The following is a 19,808-nucleotide window of genomic DNA, read 5'->3' as shown; positions in this document are numbered from 1 at the left end:
TAAACTAATCTCTCTTTTATTATATTTAAAAAAAGGCTTTAAAACCTTTTTCATGCTGCCTTTATTTAGCCAAAAAATCATCTAAATATTTTCTATTCTAATTTAAATATTTGTAAATATTACAATATTAGAATTGTAGACCAAAAAGACAAATAGTAATGTACTCTAAACCTATTTCAATTCGGTTTGTAATACGAAATGAACAGTAGAAAGACTATATAATATTAAAAATAAAAAACCTAACTTTATATGCAGCACCTAGAGTGGTGCAAAGTTATAAACCTGTATTTCATTTTAAAATTTAATACTACGTGTCAGTTAAAGTGCATTTTTATAGAATTATTAATGTAAGATAACATTTTATGGGTTTTATGCGTATTATTCTGTTAGATATGCGTATTATTCTGTTAGATATGCGTATTATTATGTCTATGTTGTCTATATAATCTTATTTCAAAATGCACAACTGCAGTTTTAGAGTTTATTTTATTCATCTATTTATCCAACATGCATATTGAACAATAATCAATTTTTCGAAGAAATGCATTCTGTAGTTTACTATTTCTGTAGCAAAAAATAAACGCATGCTACAATATACAATAAATAGAATGTCAATGAATTTAAATCTAAAACAACTATTTTGAGAGTATATAAATGCATCGCCTCATTCAATAAGTTTTTAAGATAAAAAAAGGTAGATCATAGTTTCTTAAGTTATGATAAAATAATTTTTTTATCGCAGTATTATTCTTTAATATATCGAAAGAAATTTATGTTAAACTATAATTAGTAGTAATTTAAAAAAATCTATACAGGGTGTTTCGTAGCAAAAATAACAACAAACTACAGTAAAGTATGTATAAGTACATTAATAAAAAAGTAAGTAGGTAATATTTCTAAATATATCAACTTTTTTACTTTAAACGAAAGAAAATTAAAATCCCAATATGATACTGTTTTTTAATTTTTTTATTAATTAACAATTCTTTGTTAAAATATATAAATTGGGAAAAGTTTCATTTAAAATAAATTTTAAGTTATAAAAGATTTATTTTTTTTTCTCTTAGAGAACGTTTAAATAAAAAATACATATTATATCTATATTTTCTTACTTAACCCTCATTTAACAAAAAAAATATTTATTTTATGCGAAAGAACTTGAATCATTATATTTCTATTTGTATTAATGTTTTGAAATAAAATTTTCTTTAAGCAAAAACATATTAAATGAATTTATGTTCAAATTCTAAAAGGCAAAAATATAAACACTCTTTCAGTTAATTTTAATACCTAACAAACTTGTCTGTAAAAAATAGCCATAAACCTTATTTCCTTTGAAAAATAAACACTACGTGACATTTAAAGTATATTTTTTATAGAATTATGTATATAAGATAATATTTTTATGGTTTTATACAATTACAAATGCGCACTGTGCGAGCAAATATCAAATACACAGTTCGATGTAAAATGCTTATCTCTAAAATGAGTGACTGCGGTGTTTAAACTAGACATATGGGTTACATAAATGTAAAAAAGTGCATACGCTGCAGGCACATGCATTTATCAATCATGCATGTTGCACGAGAATCGATATTTCGAACAACTGTTTTCTGATATCCACTATTATTTGTACCAAGACAAAGAATTGAACATTTTACTAGGAATTGAAACGGGAAACTTCGCAAGCTAAAACTATTTTTATTGATGATAAAAAATTATTAGTATATACAAAATAATATTATACGCAAATATTTAATATCATAACCTAAATAACTAATATAATAATTTCATTCAATAAAAGATTATAAAGAAAAGGATATCATAATTATATAAATTATGATAATACTGAATAAATCCATTATATTAATTTGATAATTTTTATTGGATAATTTTATTTGGACACCAAACTTAACGAGACTATGAGAATAGTCAGCGGCTGTTTAAAAAGCACACCTCTACCTTGGCTGCCCACTCTGAGTCATATTGCACCTCCCAGTATTCGAAGACAGGAAAGACTCGTTAAGGAATATCAGAAAATATTATCAAATCCCCATCTTCCAGTCCACAACGACTTACCAGATGCCCGTCTGCGAAGACTGAAGTCTAGATCCCCCGCACTACTATTAGCAGAACAACTGTTGGGAGAAAACTTCAGTATAAATGATAAATGGAGGGAGTACTGGGACTCTTTGAAACCAGATCAAGCAGCTTATGTCATCGACCCTACAGCAGCTCTACCAGGGATGGAGCTACCCCGCCACGAGTGGAAGGTACTCAACAGGGTAAAAACGTCTCATGGCATATGTCGTGATTCTTTTTATAAATGGGGACTGACCGGATCACCGACTTGTGACTGCGGAGAACCACGTCAAACTGTTCATCACATTGTAACTGAATGCCCTCTTACAGCATATGGAGGAGAAGCGAGGGATTTCTTTGAAGCCACAGACACCGTGTTGAACTGGATCAATAGCCTGGATTTTAAAATTTAAGTGTACTTTTTGTAATATGTTTTGTGTATAACTTTTTAAATATCTAGTTTTATTTTTACAATTTGTGACAATCTGTTTACATGTTATATTGTGTTTGAATATATACATTTGATGTTGTAATTAAATCCATGTACGCCATACGCTAAATAAATAAATAAATTTGGATATAAAAAACTTTATATCCAATAAATCCAATAAAATGTTTCCTTCATTTTTGACAATTAATAAAGTAATAAAAACAAAAATAGAATTTTAGAGTGTACCTCAAGGCTCAGAACTAGGCCCTATTTTGTTTCTTCTTTTTATTAACGACATTGTTAACATAAACATCAGTGGTAAAATATGTCTTATTGCGGACGACACTAGCTTCACTTGGAGCAACAATGACGTCACGGCACTTCATAGGATTATATCAAATAACTTAATCACCACTAAATCTTGGTGCGATTCGAACCTCCTCAACATTTCTAAAACTAACGTTGAGACTAGAAAGTCTCAACATTTCTTAAACTAAAACTTTGTTGTATAAAAACTCGCTGCAGCCTTTTGTACTTAAAAACACCACCATTGACGGCGTAAAATCTGTAAAATTATTATGGCTTGTTGGAGACAATTCCCTGAAATGGGACATGCATATCGACGCTTGGTCGAAAAAATTAAGCTCTGCCTGTTTTGCATTAAGATCTGTTTCTAAGGATGTAAACTTGTCAGTGGCTAGAACTGTTTATTATGCACTTTTTGAGTCGCACCTCAGATATGCCCTCTCATTCTGGGGTACGTGTTGTGCGACTCAATTTGACCGCATTTTCAAGCTCCAGAAGAGAGTTGTTCGATATTTACTGGGACTAAACAGCAGAACTCATTGCCAGGACTTTTTTAAAAAATTTAAAAAAATAACTCTTCCATCCTTATTTTTATTTGAATGCGTTTGCCTAATGCGTAAACATGTATCAGCTTCTCAAGAAAGGCTATCTCACACTTATCCACTCAGGAACGCGGAGCGAGATCTTTATCTATCTACTCCACGCTATACAAGTCGAAAAAAATGCACAATCACCTGCCATTTGAAATCAAATCCATAACATCATATTCTTCATTTTGCAAAGCATTGAAATCTTATTTACTAGACAAGGCTTTCTACTTTTCTTACTATAAACTTACTAAATATTTTTGAATCTTATTTTTATTTTTTTATTCTTTGACATTGTAAACATTTATAAATGTTTATTTTAAACAATAAGACTGACAATGTAATTTGTATACTTGTTTTGTATTCTCTTTTGTTTGTTTACTTTACCTTTGTCTACAAATTGTAAAATTTTTTGACAATAAAGGCATTAATTTTACCGTTCTTATATCTGAATCAATTATCTACCAACATAATTAAAGTAGTACAACTTAATACAGGTATTAAAACAAAACAGAAATTAACTATATTCTAACATTATCCATAGTCATATTTTCAGACACATTGTGTATATTCCTTAACATAAGTATGATTTTTTATTAGTTTTTTTTTCGATTTTCAGAGATTTGATTGGCCGATAGCTAGACCAGTAGACGATGCCGAAACAATTACCATCGAACTCTATTCAAGAAATCGCCTGTTTGCAGACAAACTTATCGGATCTTACAAGTTGCTCTTGCAGAAAGTTGTTCAAGATGGCAGGTTATGCGTCTGTGATAGTCTGGTGGATAGCAATAATAAAACTATAGAGGTATGTGCAGAGACATTAGAATAGCTAGATATTATTATATTTACAATAAATAATGATTCAACATTTACTAAATTACTTTGTTCAGTATTTTTTTACAACTGACTTTTAAAAAATTTGAAAGTGTCAGATTATCTACATTTCTCCCCTCTTCAATTTCCCTCACCCATTTCCCTCACTCGGTTTTTCTTATTTCTCGCCTCATTTAATTAAGCAAAATATTCTTGTAATATCTTTATTAAATACTTATTTATCAACTTATTACTTACTACTACTTAAATACTTACTTATCAACAAAAATAAACAAGAAGATTAACAATAATAATTGAAGATTTTAATACATTTATTTGTTGAAGGTAAAAATGCTAGACTTCTTTGGCTTAAAACCTACATTCTGGCGTTTTAAAAAAGCGACGAGTTTGTGATGTTTTGATATGTCAGTCTTTTCCCTTAATTCTAGCATTGTCCGTATCATGCTATACGTAGCCCAAAGAGTAGATGGCTTTTTCTGCCTTGCCATGTCGCTAAAATATGCCATCAAGACTGTCTCCGATTACCCCAGTGCAGTTATGACATTCACCATGTTGAAATTGCAAAAATTTTTAGAAAGCTGCGACCATTGAAAATAGTTAGCCTTAGTAACCCTTATTAACATACTAAAAGTCCCCATTTGTCCGATGTGTGCGTCATCAAAAAAAATCGGCCGCCATCTTGAATTTTGGTAGTTTTTGGGAAAAAATGTAAATAACTCGAAAACGATTTGTTATAGCGAAAAACATCAAGAGGTAATTAAAAATTAAAGAGAATAAAAAACTCTATTAGAATCAATAAAAAATAGTTTAATATCCTAACGCAATGATGTACAAAAAAATTTTGAAAATCGAGCAATTTTTAAAAGGAACCACCGAAATGCAAATTACTAATTTTTTAAGCTTATTAACAAATAACATGGATATTTAGCATCAATTCAACTGAAATACAATTCTTGTGACGTTTTCAATAAATATTTTTTATTGGTGGGTTAATAATATTTCAAAATTAACAAAAATTGTAAACGCTATCCTTTACTAAATACATGTGTACTAATAATGTGCGAAAGCAGTCTCCACCTTGTCCTGGTCGAGGCTATTTGCACTTAAGCCAAGGTATTATTGTTACCATTTTGTAAACAATTTGTTTTTAAAAATACAGTGACAGTTTGAAAAATTATTCTACAGGTTAGAAGAAAAGCATAAAATGTAACGTAAACTGGCGACTTTCAAAACGTTGCAAAAAGATCCTCATCTGCGACAAATTACATCCGATTTTTTAGATCCTGCAGCACAAAAATCTGGGCTAGTCGAAGCTGGAAATACATTCTTATTTTCATTATATGGTCGACATAAGCTAGCAAAAGATTTAGATCAGTTGAGGTATTTTAAATATAAAGCCCTTACATCTCGTCAGGTACTTATAGTAAAAATTTTGATTTAGCTACCTTACCTCCAATAACAACTAACGCAGCTGAAAATCATTATTATAGGACCTATTTATAAATGCAGTATTGGCTAAATAACGGAGAAGAGGCAACAGAATGCGGATGGAGTAAAAAAACGGATACCTTAGTTCCAACAACAATGTCAAAAGCAGTGGCACCAGAATTTGTATTGAAAATGATTTACTGTAATTGCAAATCTGGATGTAATAAACTATGTACCATTGCGATAAAAAAGTAGTACAAGAATTACTAGTCCCAGATGGAACTCCTGGTCTATAAGGATATTTGAATTATATTGAATTTTTTTTTTGGATTTAGCCAACAACACTGTTTTTTTGTTTATTTCTAATGCATCTGCAATGTCCCTTATGGGTAAATATAATCCCTTAATCGCGTAAATATAATCGATTTTTGCTCTGAAGTTAAAGGCATTTTTTAAAAATTACGTGACACTGAGACAAGAATATAGACCAGCAGATTAAATCATATTTTGTTGTACTATTTTTTTAATCGCAATGGTACATGTTTAAAATTTAAAATCCAATATGCCATGTTTATGCTTGTGTGGTAACTGTAATTGTATTTCTTGCGAGAACAAACAAATATCGGTCGATGAAGAACAAATCGAAGAAAATTGTAAATTTCATTTTTTTTCTATAGATGACAGTTTGAAAAGTTAGGTTACAAGTTGGTAACACATTTTTATTAAAATGGTCATAATTTGAATTATTGTTATTCGATTTGTAGGGGTATGTTTATAATGTATTTATCATAATGAAAAAGTGTTAAGATTTTAGGTTAAGATCGTAGATGATATTTATGTCAAAAAGACATTCGCAAGTAGTTTATTACATTTTATCTTTTTCTTCCAACCTGTAGCCTAATTTTTCAAACTGTCACTGTATTTTTAAAAACAAGTTGTTTACAAAATGGTAACAAAAAGACCTTGGTTTAAGTGCAAATAGCCCTGACCGGAACAAGGTGGATGCTGCTTTCGCACATTATTAGTACACATGTATTTAGTAAAGAATAGCTTTGACAATTTTTGTTAATTTTGAAATATTATTAAACCACCAATAAATATTTCTTGAAAATGTCACAAGGACTGTATTTTAGTTAAATTGATGCTAAATATCCATGTTATTTGTTAATAAGCTTAAAAAAATAGTAATTTGCATTTCGGTGATTCCTTTTAAAAATTGCTCGATTTTCAAAATTTTTTTTGTACGTGACTGCGTTAGGTTAATAAACTATTCTTTATTGATTCTAATAGAGTTTTTTATTCTCTTTAATTTTTACCTCTTGAAGTTTTTCTCTATAACGCACCGTTTTCGAGTTATTTACATTTTTTTCCCAAAAAGTACCAAAATTCAAGATGGCAACCGATTTTTTTTTTGATGACGCACACATCGGACAAATGGGGACTTTTAGTATGTTAATAAGGGTTACTAAGGCTAACTATTTTCAATGGTCGCAGCTTTCTAAAATTTTTTGCAAATTCAAAATTATTTGCACTGGCCTAGGTGCAATATTCTTAGCATTTCTTTCGGCACACCATTTTTCGTATACTTTCAATGCTATTTCATATCGCCCCCTACTTTTCTCTGGAAGTAAACTGGCTTCTGCTCTTTTTGCAGCTTCTGTAAGTTCTGGCGGAGTACCAATATTAAAGTAATCTTCATTATCGGAACTTTCCGATAACATTCTGGCTTTCTATGTTATATAAATTCGAAAAAGCGAACAAGAAATTCAAAACTGTCACTTAGTTGTTTGTTTTGCTGTTAAAGGTTTGCCCCATAACAACCAATGATACCGGTAACTATAGATATGAAAATGCCAAAACAGAAAACGACAGATTTTCGCATATTTATTTTTTTTTTCAAAATAAAATACTGTTCCTATTTTTTAATTAATGATGTGGTTGTACATAAAATAGTATACAAACCTCGGAGGAAAGTTTGTATTATTGTCTCGAGATTTAGTTAATCTCTCGACAGTAATGAAACACTTCCCTCCTCGGTATGTAATATACTATTAACTTGTACTTTGACCTTCGTTGTTCTGTTTTTTATCTTTATATTACTTTAATTAAAGGTGTGACGACTTTTATATAGGTACTGCGTTTGATAAGGCTCTATTAGTTTGTCATATTTATGAGTGACTAACTATTTTATTGTTTTTAAACTGGCCTATATGTCCTATATACTTTCTAACTCATTAAAATGTCGTTAAAAGGTAGGTATGTAGTAAACAAAATCTTTTATTACTTTTTAGTAGGTATTTAAGCTGTAAACGCTAAGCCTGCACCCTTAAAACTGACATTTAAAAAAATAAATATTGTTTTTTATTGAACAAAAATTACTTTACATGTTAAAATGTATATCTTTCTGTCGCGTCATCGAAAGTAATAAAGAAAAAAAAATAAAGAAAATATTCTGTATGTTATGTTTGGCTATGGAAAAAGACTCGAAACATTAAACAAATGGTGTTGGCTGACTATATAAAGGATACTAAGAAATTATTTTACATAGATCCTTAAATTAGTGTTGCTTTTTATAAAGTAAAAAATTGTTAATATATGCCACAGGTTGTTTCAAACTTTCACCAAAATATCAAAATTTTGTTTTACCTTGTATAATTGACAGATGAAAACTTTAATTTTTAATTTAGAAAGAGATACTAAAAAGAAATCATCAAAATCGGCCCACTAGAACAAAATGTATTAAACTTTAAAATACATCAAAATTTTAAGGTGCCCGTTTTTTATGCAATTTTCGATAGTTGCTGTATTAATAGATTTTGCTTCTTTATTTTTATTATACAGAGTGTCCCAGAAATAAGTGCAAATATTTTAAGGGGTGGTAGATCTCGATAAAAGAAACATATTTTCTCTTTATCGTTTTTCAAATAAGTCCAAAATAACAGATTTATTTTACTTTGAAAATTTGCAAAAAAAAATTCTCAAAAATTTTTTGTTAAAATTTTGAGAATCACTGGATATTTTCTGGATTTTCTTTCTTGAAAATTTAATCTAATAGGTACTAATTATGTTTTTTAACTAAAAACTAAAAAAATTTCCAAGAAAATTCGAATTTTCATATTTTTTTTTTCGCGAAAAAAACCTCATAGGCGTGTTTCTGGGGTTGGACTATACTACCAGTTAAAATATTTTCAGTTATTTCTGGAACGCCCTGTATATCGATTTTGTGAGCTACATGATTAAAGAAATTAGGCTACAAATAATAATATAATAGGCGTAAATATAATATTTTAAGTAGCATTCATTATTTTAAATAGCATACTCTACAAGATGTTAATTATACTAATTTAATTTAAATACTTATTTTTTAATGTAAAATATATGTTTTCCATTGTTCGTCGCTAGATTCATCCACGAACCTTGCAAAATATTTTCAAGTTTCTATTTTACATACAAAGGCAAAACACAAGTTTTATGCCAAATAACCACAAGAATGATACAAATATTAGTTAAGGTACAAAACTTCTCAAAACCTGACATAGGCAGAATTATATATAAAAAATAAATTTCTGAAAAACTCTTAAAAAAGATGGGATACTTTAAAGCGCTAAGTTTGTATATCAATCATATTTTTTAGAAATACAACTTTTTACCAAAATCAAAGATTTTCTTCATAAAGATTTATCATTTATTTCGCTAAAAATTTGCCAAAGACGAACATTTGGTTTACCTAATCATTAACATTCTTGATAACTATTAGATTTTATAATTAAAAATTTACAATCAATTACTTTTTTTTCATTATTTTTTTCAGCGAGGTTAAAAACTCAACGATAGGTTAAAAACTTTATTTCTTCTCGCACGTTTTTTAATTGCTTCCATTTTTGAAAATTTTTATATTCCTTTTCATAAATTATTCGGGATTTAAATGGAAGTAGTTTGAATATGGCGTTTGTCGCCTCAGCCTGAATATCTGTTGGTCATTTACTTATTTCGTTTTGAGCCATTTCTGGTTAAAATTCAATCAGCAAGAGACACAAAAGATAATTAAAAAATATTGACTCAAAACTGACAACTAAAGAGACAGCTTTATTTATTTGTCAAATTACATAGAAACTAACGTCAACCCAGCACAATATTTTTTCTACTCGTAATAAATTACTTGAAAAAATAATTTCTGAATATTTTTTAAAACGTAACTCGCTATGGAAATAATTATGGATAAAATTGCATTATCGTCTACCGAAATTAATTCAACTATACCTTTCATTAATCTTTTCGGTCGACGATAAAATACCATTTTACCGTCTTGTATAAAAAATAACTATTAACTTGCTTTATTAAAAGGTTTACTTCCTCTTAAATGTAATAAAAATGCTTTAACACGACATATCAAAACTTTAACCTCTTCATTAATTCACAATAATTATATGTTATGGACACAGCTTACAGAATAATATAGCTTGGACACTCGCCAATTTTTCCCACGCTCGAATTTAAAACGCCCCACTCCGACGATGCTTAACTGAATTAAGCGAGCGACAGTCAGCCTCATTCAGTCGATGCATAACCTCCACCGGTGACGAGTAGGGCCATATTACGGAAGATTTTAATTCGATTTTTTCTGATATTTAACCATAGGTATTTGTGCTTTTATTGTTATTGTTGGAATGTGAAAAGGGTTTCCGGGATGTGCAGCTGCTGGTTACACAAATAATTATGGAAATAATTCAAAATATAGTCTGTTTAATTTTCAATTCAAAATTAATGTTCAATTCAAAAGTATTCACACTTTAGAGCTTTTCAAAACGATAAAGACCACTTATTTGGAGGCTTGCTAATGCCAAGTGACCATTTTTTTATTTAGTGTCCTCATTGGAGGCTATTTTTATAAGCTTTGTATGTAACTATCTATGTATGTATGTATGTTTTTTCGGGGCAAATTTTGTAAGCTAAATTAGAACCACTTCCTTTTATTGTAGGAGATTGAAATTTGGCATGTAGGTTCAGACCCGATGACAATACATTTTTTGCAAGGCATGACCCGAATTTTTGACAGCTGTCAAAATGGCGGCATTTTTGAGGTTTTTGATTTTTTAAAATTCTATTTATGAATGGATCGGGCTAAAATTATATATATATATAGGTATATTGTGGGGGTATATACATATGAAAAAAATATATGGACGGCCATCTTGAAAAAATGACAGTTTAATGACATGTCAAAATTTCAAAGTCAACCCATTTTCATAAAAATTGATATATAGGATGGCCATGGGCTAAAATGAAAGAAAAAAATTTTGAGCTGTCAAATTTGACAGCTGTCAAAAAAATTTCAAAGTTGTCCGATATGGATAAAAATCGATGATGGCCATGGGCTAAAATGAAAGAAAAAAATTTTGAGCTTTCAAATTTGACAGCTGTCAAAAAAATTTCAAAGTTGTCCGATTTTCATAAAAATCGATATATTGGATGCCCCCTACCCCATAGTCGGTTTTCATTTTATTTGTCTCACATTTGAACTGTCAAATTTGACAGCTGTCGTTTTTTTTAAGTTCTCATTTTTTAATGAAAATCGATATACATATTATTAGGATGCCCATAGAAAGTTATTTAAGAAAAAAATTGAATTTAAATGTGTGGCACTGAGAAACCAGCATAACTAAAAAGTAGAAAATAAATTTTACAAAAAATTTTTTTTTAAAAACAAGCTTTTATTTAAATTTAAATACACTAAAAAGAATAAAATAAACTTTTTCTTTAAAACTTTTATTATGAACTTATAACGCCATTACACAATTTTAATACTATATAAAAGCTTGTCGCGAGATTTCTCTACATCGATAAACAAGTAAATTAACTAAAACCTGTGTCTACCCTGTCTCATTTTCAAAGTTTGTGTTATGATAGACCACTAGACCAGGAATTACAAGATAAAGTTGTCGTACCAGATTTTTATGAGTGCAACTGTACACTCAAATCTCGCGGCAAGCTTTTATATATTAATATTAAAATTGTGTAATGACGTTATAAGTGCATAATAAAAGTTTTAAAGAAAAGTTTATTTTATTCTTTTAGTGTATTTAAATAAAAACTTGTTTTTAAAAAAGTTTTTTTATAAAATTTATCAGAACAATTTTGAAGAACTTTCCTTAAATGAAAATATATTATGTAAATTCGTTAAATTATTTCAGACAATTTAATTCAACCATCCTTGTCAAAATTTTCCTATAATGTATTTTTTGTTAAAATTATACGCAAAAGTTAATTTATTAATACCTTAATAGCTATTTATGTAACTAGTACCTAAAATGATGTTTTTTAGGACGAATCATTACTGTTTGCGGACGAGGCGTTAGCCGAGTCCGAAATAGTAGATGAGTCCTAAAAAACATAATTTAGGTACGTGTTACATACACTATTTTTTGTCATACGCTTTTTACAGTTTTTTAGAACGCATATTTGCAAATTTTCCATATTTGAAATTATAATGTTTGAAAAAGTTGGCTTATAAATTCATATCTTAGTAACGAGTTTGTTTATTTCATCGCATTTTGACATGTCATTCGAAATTTGTCACAAAATCACACAAATTCATCAACAATTTTAAAATGTTCCAAAATCCCGAACATATTGCTAATAAGGCCAAAGAAATCGTGTTGGATTTACTTCCTGTGAAGTCTCGTGCCATTTACCAGAAAGAATATGATGTTTTTAATGAATGGAAAGACAAAAATGGCGTATTCGTTGTAAATGAAGATGTATTGCTAAATTATTTCCACGAAAAGTAAGTACCTAGGTACCTATTTAAAAGAGGCTTTTAAATTAAAATATTCTTAAATTACAGTCACAAACATTCAAACCATCGTCAATTTGGTCGAAATATTCCATGCTGAGAGCAGTGTTAAGTGTTAAAGAAGATATTTATATTGACAAATTTCCAAAACTTATTGCTTTTTTTGAAGAGGAATTCGGTTGGTTACGAGCCTAAAAAGTCTAAGGTTTTGTCCATAAAGAGATCGGTGATTTTTTGGCCACGGCTAGTGATGAAACTTATTTACTTACTAAGGTAAGTTTGCGATAATGATTTTAAAATATATAGATGGTTTCTTATTCCATTGTATTTGATTTTTAGGTAGCTCTTGTCATTGGCCTTTGTGGAGCATGTAGAAGAGAAGAATTGTACTCTCTACGAGTGCAAGACATCATAGAAAAAGACAACAGCTGCCTTTTAGTTACCCTTGCGGATACAAAAACTAATATCAAAAGAGTGTTTCCGGTGGTGAACGAAGGGAACGTTGTCAATCCAGTTGAGTTGTATAGAAAATATGCTTGTCTTAGGCCAAAAAATGTACCACATGATTATGTCTTCATCTCTTATCGTAAAGGAAAATGCACCGTGCAACGAGTCGGCATTCATTCATTTGGGAAGATGCCATCGATTGTAGCAGCATTTTTAAAGTTGTCGAACCCAAACGAATATACAGGTCATTGTTTCCGACGTAGTTCTGCTACTCTTGCTGCAGATGCAGATGTGGATTTTACATCGCTGAAACGCCTAGGAGGTTGGAGGTAAAAATTTTAATATTTTCCGATCTTGTTCTAAACAACAATAATTATTTAGGTCGTCCACAGTGGCCGAAGGTTACATAGAAGAATCTATTGAGAAAAAGAAGAAAGTTTGCAAACTGCTAATGGGGGAAAAGAAAATCGCGACCACTTCCACGGATGTATTACCAAGTACATCATCGTTCGCATTTACTCCACCTCATCAGAAAGTAAATTTACCTGCCAATGGAGGAGTCGTTTCGATTGCAGATGCAAGTTTTCAAAATGCACAAAATTGTTCATTTCATTTTTATTTTTCCAAATAACTTAGCTTTTGATATTGTTAGTATTTAATAATTTAAAAATCAAATACAATGGAATAAGAAACCATCTATATATTTTAAAAATCATTATCGCAAACTTACCTTAGTAAGTAAATAAGTTTCATCACTAGCCGTGGCCAAAAAATCACCGATCTCTTTTATGGACAAAACCTTAGACTTTTTAGGCTCGTAACCAACCGAATTCCTCTTCAAAAAAGCAATAAGTTTTGGAAATTTGTCAATATAATATCTTCTTTAACACTTAACACTGCTCTCAGCATGGAATATTTCGACCAAATTGACGATGGTTTGAATGTTTGTGACTGTAATTTAAGAATATTTTAATTTAAAAGCCTCTTTTAAATAGGTACCTAGGTACTTACTTTAAACAAATAACTTAGCTTTTGATATTGTTAGTATTTAATAATTTAATTATAAATATATGTATAATTTTATGTGATTTTGTGACAAATTTCGAATGACAAAATAAAACAACCAAATAACGAATTTAGACATTTTAGTCCATAAAGGTTGCCATGACGACCTTTACGGCCTAGGCCGAAAAAGAAACATTTTACGGACTGAAATGAGTCCGTAAAATAGCTGTTTTTGGGAGCGTATGACAAAAAGTATATTAATAAGAACTTAAATGTAGCAAACAAAAACCGAAAGCTCCTAATTTGGAAACATTCGTAAATAACTATAAGTAATCAATGTAACTATTTCATTTTGCTGTTATTTCTAGAAATAAATTAATTAATTTGTTTTTTAAATGTTTTTCTTTGAGAATGCGTATTTATTTAAAGTCAACAATTTAAAAAACGTGTATCTAAATTATGTTGTAGCACCAGTCGAATAATTTTTTACGTCACGTGTAAATTTTTTTTTATCTCTGGGCTGACTGCCGCTTACGCGGCTATTGGTTGTGGCGAGAGAGCTCGCCGCTCTAGTGTTCTCCCTCTTTCGAATCGCAAATCAGAGCGTAAAAAGATCAAAGCGGCACGCTACACTGTCCGAGCTGTTTTTTACTTAAGCTGTGTTATGGACGTGTTATCAACATTCACAAATCACAATCAAATACTAAATATTTTAAAACTGTGGACGTATATTTCCCTCACAATGTTAATCATTATTAGTAAACGATTAAGCTAGATTTAATGATGGTTTAATTATAGGGGTATGTGGGAAACAAATCAACCTTTTGAAAAAATACGCTAAAAATTAAAAGTTTATTAATAAACACCACTACAAGAATTTATCAATCACATATTCATTACCGTAAAATAGACTGAAGAAGTTAAATATAACATTCCTTTCTTAGAATAACACAAACTCGTATTCGAACGAACTATAAGTTGCGTTTCTCTCATTTTCAGGTTTTGAAGGAAAAATCTATAAATATATGAATACTACAAACACACAAATTATTATTACAATAAATATACGAATACTAAAAACACACAAATTATTATTACAAACACACTGGTCTAGAATATACAACATCACCTAAGTTTTAATAGGTACACAAATACATAAAAATCAACCTGTTCAATACCTGCAGGATGTCTCTGTTATTGCTTAATATGATTAAATAAATTCTATAAACGAAAATGAATAATAAAATATTGTAGTAATAAATGTAACAAAGTATCAATAATGTTCTACCGAAAATAATGTTTTTTTTTTCTCTTTGCTTGATGACAATACATTATTTATAAAAGAAATATTAAAACAAGTAATCCTACTGTCCTATATCCACATATATGTCGGTTAGAAAAGGTCCTTCCGCAAACTTTGACGTAATTTGATTTCCAATGAATGGGGTTGCCTTGAGGCCTAAGGGTATCGTTTGATCTTTTAGAATTGGACAGATAAAATCGGGGATAAAATATAAACGTCTATTGAATCATTTTCAGTCATAAAAATCATAAATATGAAGGTGTAAAAAGCGTTTAGAGAATTATTTTTTAGATTTATTTAAATATCTCTTCTAAAAGCTTACTTTTACTTATTTATTTATTTTATATTATTAAAAAAAATAAAAGTTTTTGTATTTCCTTAAAATTGAAATGTATAATTTTGTATTTTCTGTATTGATAATCTAAAAATTGATCTTTTTTTAATAAAATGAGGGCACCCACAGACGCTTAGTTCTTTAACACATGCTAACAGTGCAGACCAGTTTGCGCAGTTTAACCAGGGCTACTGCCTGTCGCCCAGACACTCAGTCTTGCCTACAATGAACTGAGTGACACGCCTACTAATAGTTGGTGCTCGTGAGTAACAAGATATTTACCGCAGGGGAAGTTCATGCGTTTCTCTTTGTTTCAGTACCCGTAGGTAAAAAGATATATATTAATTGATTTAAAATATTCATTGTCAAGAGTATACATATATTATTCAGTGTCATATACATATATTATTCAGTGTCAAGAGTATGAATATGGGAATTACATTTGATAACACTGGAACTGATGGCAGAGAAAAAGAGAAAAGGATTATTAACGCGAAAAAAAATAATCGGATGTCTTAACAAAGCGAAGAAAATTCAATATATATGAAACCATGATAAAGCCTTCTATATGGAGCAGAAACTTGGAGAATAACTGAGAAATACAAGAAGAGGATAGAGGCCGTAGAAATGGATACCATTCGAAGATCAATGGGAATTTCCAGAAAACAACGAATAATAAACAATACCATAAAACAACAAATGGGTATAGATGGAACGATAACACAGGAGAGCACACACAGAGAGAAAGCAGCTGATCTGGTACGGGCATGTAGAGCGAAAGTCACAACCAAAGGGCAGAAGAAAAAAGGGAGACCGAAACTGGAATGGCAAAAAAGCGTACACAAAGCTATAAGTGAAAGAAACATGTTAACAGAGGATTGTACAAATAGAACAGGCTGGAAATTGGGTATCGGACAACGTAGAAAAACGTTTTAAACCGGCTAATATATATATTAAAATGCCCTACGTCTTCCGATGCCATCTCTCCATACCTGTCTCCATGCACCGTCTCCGAGAGCTCTTTTCTCCATAAAAGTGTCAATTCCTTCCTGCCCACTTCTTCTCGGTCTACCCGATTTTCTTTTTCCTACAGGATTTCAGTTTTCGATTTGCTTTGGGATGCTTATATCTGCCATTCTTTAGATATGTCCGTACCATATGAGTTGTCTGTTCTTTATCTTGTCCACTATTGTATGTTTAACTTCCAATCTCTCTTAATGCGTTCATTCGTTATTCATACGAGAGTCTTGATTTGCCTGCTGCTCTCCTCCAAAAATTCATCTCTAGCTTCTAGTATTCGCTTTGTTGTCTTTTTAATTGGCCATGCTTCACAGCTGTATGTGATTATCTTGATGATTTTTTGTTTGTGTTTCTGTCGCACAGTATCCCATTTAATACCGTAATAGCATTCTTTCCAAGTTGGTTTCATTCTTTAATTACTGCAAAATTGATGCAAATATTTGTACTGTGTGCAGCACTTGATTTGTTTCCCTTCTAGTACTACGTTCTCTTCGATATTCATATACAGGGTGGTCCGAACTGTATTCCGGAAACTTTGGCAGCGTATTCCACAGAAAAAATAAATAAAAAGGTTTGTATATATGTATGTTCTAAAATGCTTAGTTTCAGAGATACAGGGTGTAGAAGTTTCATTTTTATTTCGATTTTTACCAAATAATTTCTGAAGTAACGTCAATATTTGGATGAAAATCGGTGTCTGTTAGTTTTTTCACATGAGAAATTTGATTTTGAAGTCAATATAACTCCTATTTGTACGGGGCGTCACCGATATGTGTTTTAACTCTTTTGAAGAGAAATAACTTTTCGTCCGTCCCTGTATAAAACAACTGAGTGAAAAAATATATATTTCCGTGATTTTTTACGTAAATACAATTAATTACAAGCAACCGTTCTCAAGATATTTAGAATGAAAATAGTCAATACATATCTTTATTGACAAAAAATAATATGTTGAGTAGATAGTTTTTCATTGAAATGATAAATTTGAAAACTTTTAATTTTTTTAAATTAATAGTAAATTTTTCTTCGAAAAACTGATGATAAAACAATTTCTGTTGAACTTTTGGCACAAATACATTTCGTATTTATGATTTCAGATTAATAACTATTTAGCCAACATGTTTAATTTATGTCATTGATGACAGGTATTGATAATATCGGTTCCAAATATCTCGAGAATCATTACTCGTAACGATTTTTACCAAGAGACTTTTTTTACGTAGAAAATGTTGTAATTTCAAAAAACTCCCAGCCACCAATTGTCATCCTAATATTAATATTACTTTAGAAATTATTTGAAAGTAATAGAAATAAAAATGAAACTTCTACACCCTGTATCTCCGAAACTAAGCATTTTAGGACATACGTTTATACGACCTTTTTACTTATTTTTTCTTCTGCAGAATATACCGCCGAAGTTTCCGGATTACAGTTCGGACTACCCTGTATATTGTGTTTTGTTAGTATTGATCTCGAGTCCCCATTTCTGATATTCTTCTATAAGATTTTGCGTCATATAATTTATGCCATTGTAATCTTGTGCTATGAGCACCTGATCGTCCGCGAAACAGAGTTTTGTTTAAAAAATACCAATTTAATTGCTTTGACAGATCATGCCCATTACTTTAAATTTCTAGGACTTTATATTTTTAAAACCATATTTTCAAAACTTCAATTGTGTGAGGCCTTTTACTACGTTCAGTAGATTCAGTCAACCCTGCTCTTAAAACATAATAATATTATTTTATTTCTTGCCAAGAAAATATCTTTTATATTCAAAGGCACGTTCTCTCAAGAGAAGCTTACGTTTATTGAATTTTTGAGTACCGAATTGGAATAAAATTTGAAAAGAAAGTGTCGTTTCCAGGAATAAATATCTCCAAACATCAATCGAATAAAGCGCAAAGTCAGAGTTTAAGAGATATATTTTTATATAAATATATGTTTGTCAATTTTTTGAAACAACCTGAAGCAACATAACAATCTGCAATTTGGAGTTTACATTTTTTTGAATATTTTTATATTAATTAGGAAAACATACAAGAATTAGAAACATTGAATAAATAATTTAAATCTTTCAATGTTCGACAATTCAGGATGACTCTAAACAATATTTTGATAAACAAACAAGTGACCTGGTACGATTTTATTTCTGCAGAGTGCTTTAACTCTGTTTATTCAGAAATGCATCTACAGGGTTGTTCACCACATACGACACTGAGTATTGTAGCTAAACGATTAGATTTTTACAAATTGTAAGTTTTGGGTTCGTTGAAGGACTATTAGAGCTACAATTTAAAAATATTTTTACAAGATACAGAGTGTCCCAAATAAATAAAAAATATCAAAGTTGTATTTTTTTAAATGGAACACCCTGTATATTACTATATTTTTAGTTTCTACGATTAAAATAAAGGTAAATTTGATTAAGGTTTATTACACTAAAACCTTACCGTTTTTGACATATTTTCAATTTTGCGAAATTGCAGTATAAATTTTAAGGCTTCATTTCTCCGAGGATATCAAAGTTTTTAATACTAAATATTTACTGAAGTTTATTTATTGATCAGTTATTGTGTTGCAATAATAAAAATTATACTACCTTATACAGAGTGTCTAAAAATTTATTTTAAATAATTACTAGCTCTAAACGGCAATAACTTATTTACTTTAAATAGAACACCCTGTATATCTTATGAGAATCAGATGCACAATTTAATTGTCTATCAAATTGTATTATACCTATTCTTTCAAGTTTTCATAGAAAATGCATTTTCTTATAATTTATACCACATTTATCAATATACCCATGGAATATTGACATTTTAGATTGTTTTTAAAACAACAAATGTACAAAATCTACAGGCTAGTAATATTATCGTTTTTAGTAAAACTATAATATTACTAGTCCATTTGTATACAAAAAGAAAACTATTTAAATCTTTATAAAAGACTATACTATTAATTAAATACACCACTAGTATTTCCGCCCAAATACTAATTAACTACATACTTAATTGTGTTCGTTAATAAATTATTCTAAATAAATGTGGATTTGAATCAGAAATCAATATGATAATAAGGTATGAAAATGAACGTCTCTGTTGTTATAAATAAGCATTTGTCAAAAAATTAAATATAATTTTTAAGGTGTTACTTTTTACCACACTGTCTAATACACATACATAATTCAGTTTTTTAGTATTTGGAGCAATTATTATTAATCAACGCAAACA

At 29.7% G+C, this 19,808-nt stretch overlaps 1 protein-coding gene across 2 annotated transcripts in view; it reads left to right on the top strand.

Annotated features, from left to right (window-relative positions):
* LOC115889719 (otoferlin-like) overlaps positions 1-19,808 on the top strand; it is a 274,808-nt gene that overhangs the window by 58,615 nt on the left and 196,385 nt on the right. For both annotated transcript variants that reach the window (XM_030909785.1, XM_030909784.1), the window contains exon 3: positions 4,025-4,213. In XM_030909785.1, the coding sequence (XP_030765645.1) occupies positions 4,025-4,213 (189 nt within the window). The remainder of the gene's footprint in view (positions 1-4,024; positions 4,214-19,808) is intronic.

This window comes from Sitophilus oryzae, unplaced genomic scaffold (genome assembly GCF_002938485.1).
Source record: "Sitophilus oryzae breed Bouriz unplaced genomic scaffold, Soryzae_2.0 scaffold_845_pilon_pilon, whole genome shotgun sequence".
Classification (NCBI taxonomy): domain Eukaryota; kingdom Metazoa; phylum Arthropoda; class Insecta; order Coleoptera; family Curculionidae; genus Sitophilus; species Sitophilus oryzae.
Note: the sequence above shows the minus strand (reverse complement) of the source record. Positions and strands in the feature narration are given on the sequence as shown.